The sequence below is a fragment of the Phocoena phocoena genome, chromosome 5 (assembly GCF_963924675.1).
Source record: "Phocoena phocoena chromosome 5, mPhoPho1.1, whole genome shotgun sequence".
NCBI lineage: Eukaryota > Metazoa > Chordata > Mammalia > Artiodactyla > Phocoenidae > Phocoena > Phocoena phocoena.
Window position 1 is genome coordinate 62,870,167 of NC_089223.1, and position 1,893 is coordinate 62,872,059.

The window sequence follows — 1,893 nt, forward strand, 5'->3', positions numbered from 1 at the left end:
CTCTAGGCGGGGTCTACAGGGAGGAGAGCGGCCGGGGTTGGTCAGGGAGCATGCGGCCGGCGGCGCCTGCACGACCCGGTCCCGGTCGGTTCGGGGCTCCGGGACCCCGTGCCCGCCGCCCGCGCGCCGCGTCCCGGGCCGCCGCCGCCTCAGACGTCACTTGTGGAATTCTTTCCCCCGGCGGCTGTAACTTTAAACCGGCCTGAACGAGGCCTATTTTTAGTCAGAAACCAGCCACCGGAGAATGGCTGTGGAGAACGCTGAGATGGAGGGCCAGCCCGCCACTTGAAGATTCCTCACCAAGTGGCCGGGAAGGACCGGCTTGACCTAGGAATCCTTCTTTGAGATTTCAAGGTTCTGTCGCCCCCTTCCAGGGTTGGCCGGACTGGTTGCTGAGGGGCTTTTGACTGAGGGTGCTGCCCAAGCCTGGGGAGCTGTACATGAATGAACCGCATCGCCTGGCCTCAGAGCGCTGACTCTGAGGCCACCACGCATGAGCCCAGGCCACCATCCTGCAGAAGTCACAACAGGAGCTCCTTAGGGACCGGCTTGTGGTGGTGAGGAGCCAGGAGATGCATGTAGCTGCCAAGTACCGCCAGGCCTCCCTGTACGTGGGTGACCTCCACGCGGATGTCACCGAGGACCTGCTGTTTAAGAAGTTCAGCGCTGTGAGGCCCGTGCTGTCTATCTGCATCTGCAGGGACCTGGTCACCTGCCGCTCTCTGGGCTATGCCTATGTGAACTTTCTGCAGCTGGCAGATGCCCAGAAGGCCCTGGACACCACGAACTTTGACCCTATAAAGGGCAAATCCATCCGTCTCATGTGGTCTCAGCGTGACGCCTACTTGAGGAAATCTGGAATTGGGAACGTGTTCATCAAGAATCTGGACAAATCCATTGATAACAAAACCCTTTATGAACACTTTTCATCTTTTGGGAAGATCCTGTCCTCCAAGATGATGAGTGATGATCACGGCTCCAGGTGCTATGCGTTCGTGCACTTTCAGAACCAGATTGCCACCGATAGGGCCATCCAGGAGATGAATGGTGCACTGCTTAAGGACTGCAGGCTGTTTGTTGGCAAATTCAAAAGCCGCAAAGATCGGGAAGCCGAGCTCCAAAACAAAGCCAGTGAGTTCACCAATGTTTACATCAAAAACTTCGGAGATGACATGGATGATGAGAGACTGAGGGAAGTTTTCAGCAAATATGGGAAAACCCTGAGTGTTAAGGTGATGACAGATTCCAGTGGGAAATCCAAAGGCTTTTTGGCTTTGTGAGTTTTGATAGCCATGAGGCTGCCAAAAAGGCTGCTGAAGAAATGAATGGAAAGGACATAAATGGACAACTGCTTTTTGTAGGCCGGGCACAAAAGAAAGCAGAGTGACAGGCTGAGTTAAAGCAAATGTCTGAGCAGCTGAAACAGGAAAGATTTTGGCAGTGCCGGGGGGCAAAACTCTATATTAAGAACCTGGATGAGACCACTGATGATGAAAAGCTACGGAGGGAGTTTTCTTCATTTGGATCAATTAGCAGAGTTAAGGTAATGCAGGAAGAAGGGTGAAGCAAAGGGTTTGGCTTGATCTGCTTCTCCTCTCCTGAGGAGGCCACTAAAGCAATGACTGAGATGAATGGCCGCATCTTGGCCTCCAAGCCGCTCAACATCGCCCTGGCCCAGAGGCTGTAGGAGAGGAAAACTTAATGCACCAGCCAGTGTTTGTAGCAGCTTGGGGGATGTTAGTGGTCTCTGCCTGAATCGTCCTCAGTAAATTTCAAATCCCAACTGATGGGTGCTTAGTTTAGTAAACATTAGGATCGAAGGTTTTGTATACAAAGCTATTTATTTTTCTTTGGAGGAAAAATAAGTGAATCTTAGAACCTCAGTTCTTTTTA

The 1,893-nt window shown here is 52.3% G+C and overlaps 1 protein-coding gene across 1 annotated transcript; it reads left to right on the forward strand.

The window, feature by feature from the left end:
* Window positions 1–572: 572 nt before the first annotated feature.
* LOC136123183 (polyadenylate-binding protein 4-like) lies at window positions 573–1,687 on the forward strand. Its single transcript, XM_065877239.1, is given in 3 exon segments — window positions 573–869; window positions 957–1,265; window positions 1,268–1,687. Coding segments are annotated over 3 exon segments (1,026 nt in total).
* Window positions 1,688–1,893: the final 206 nt, after the last annotated feature.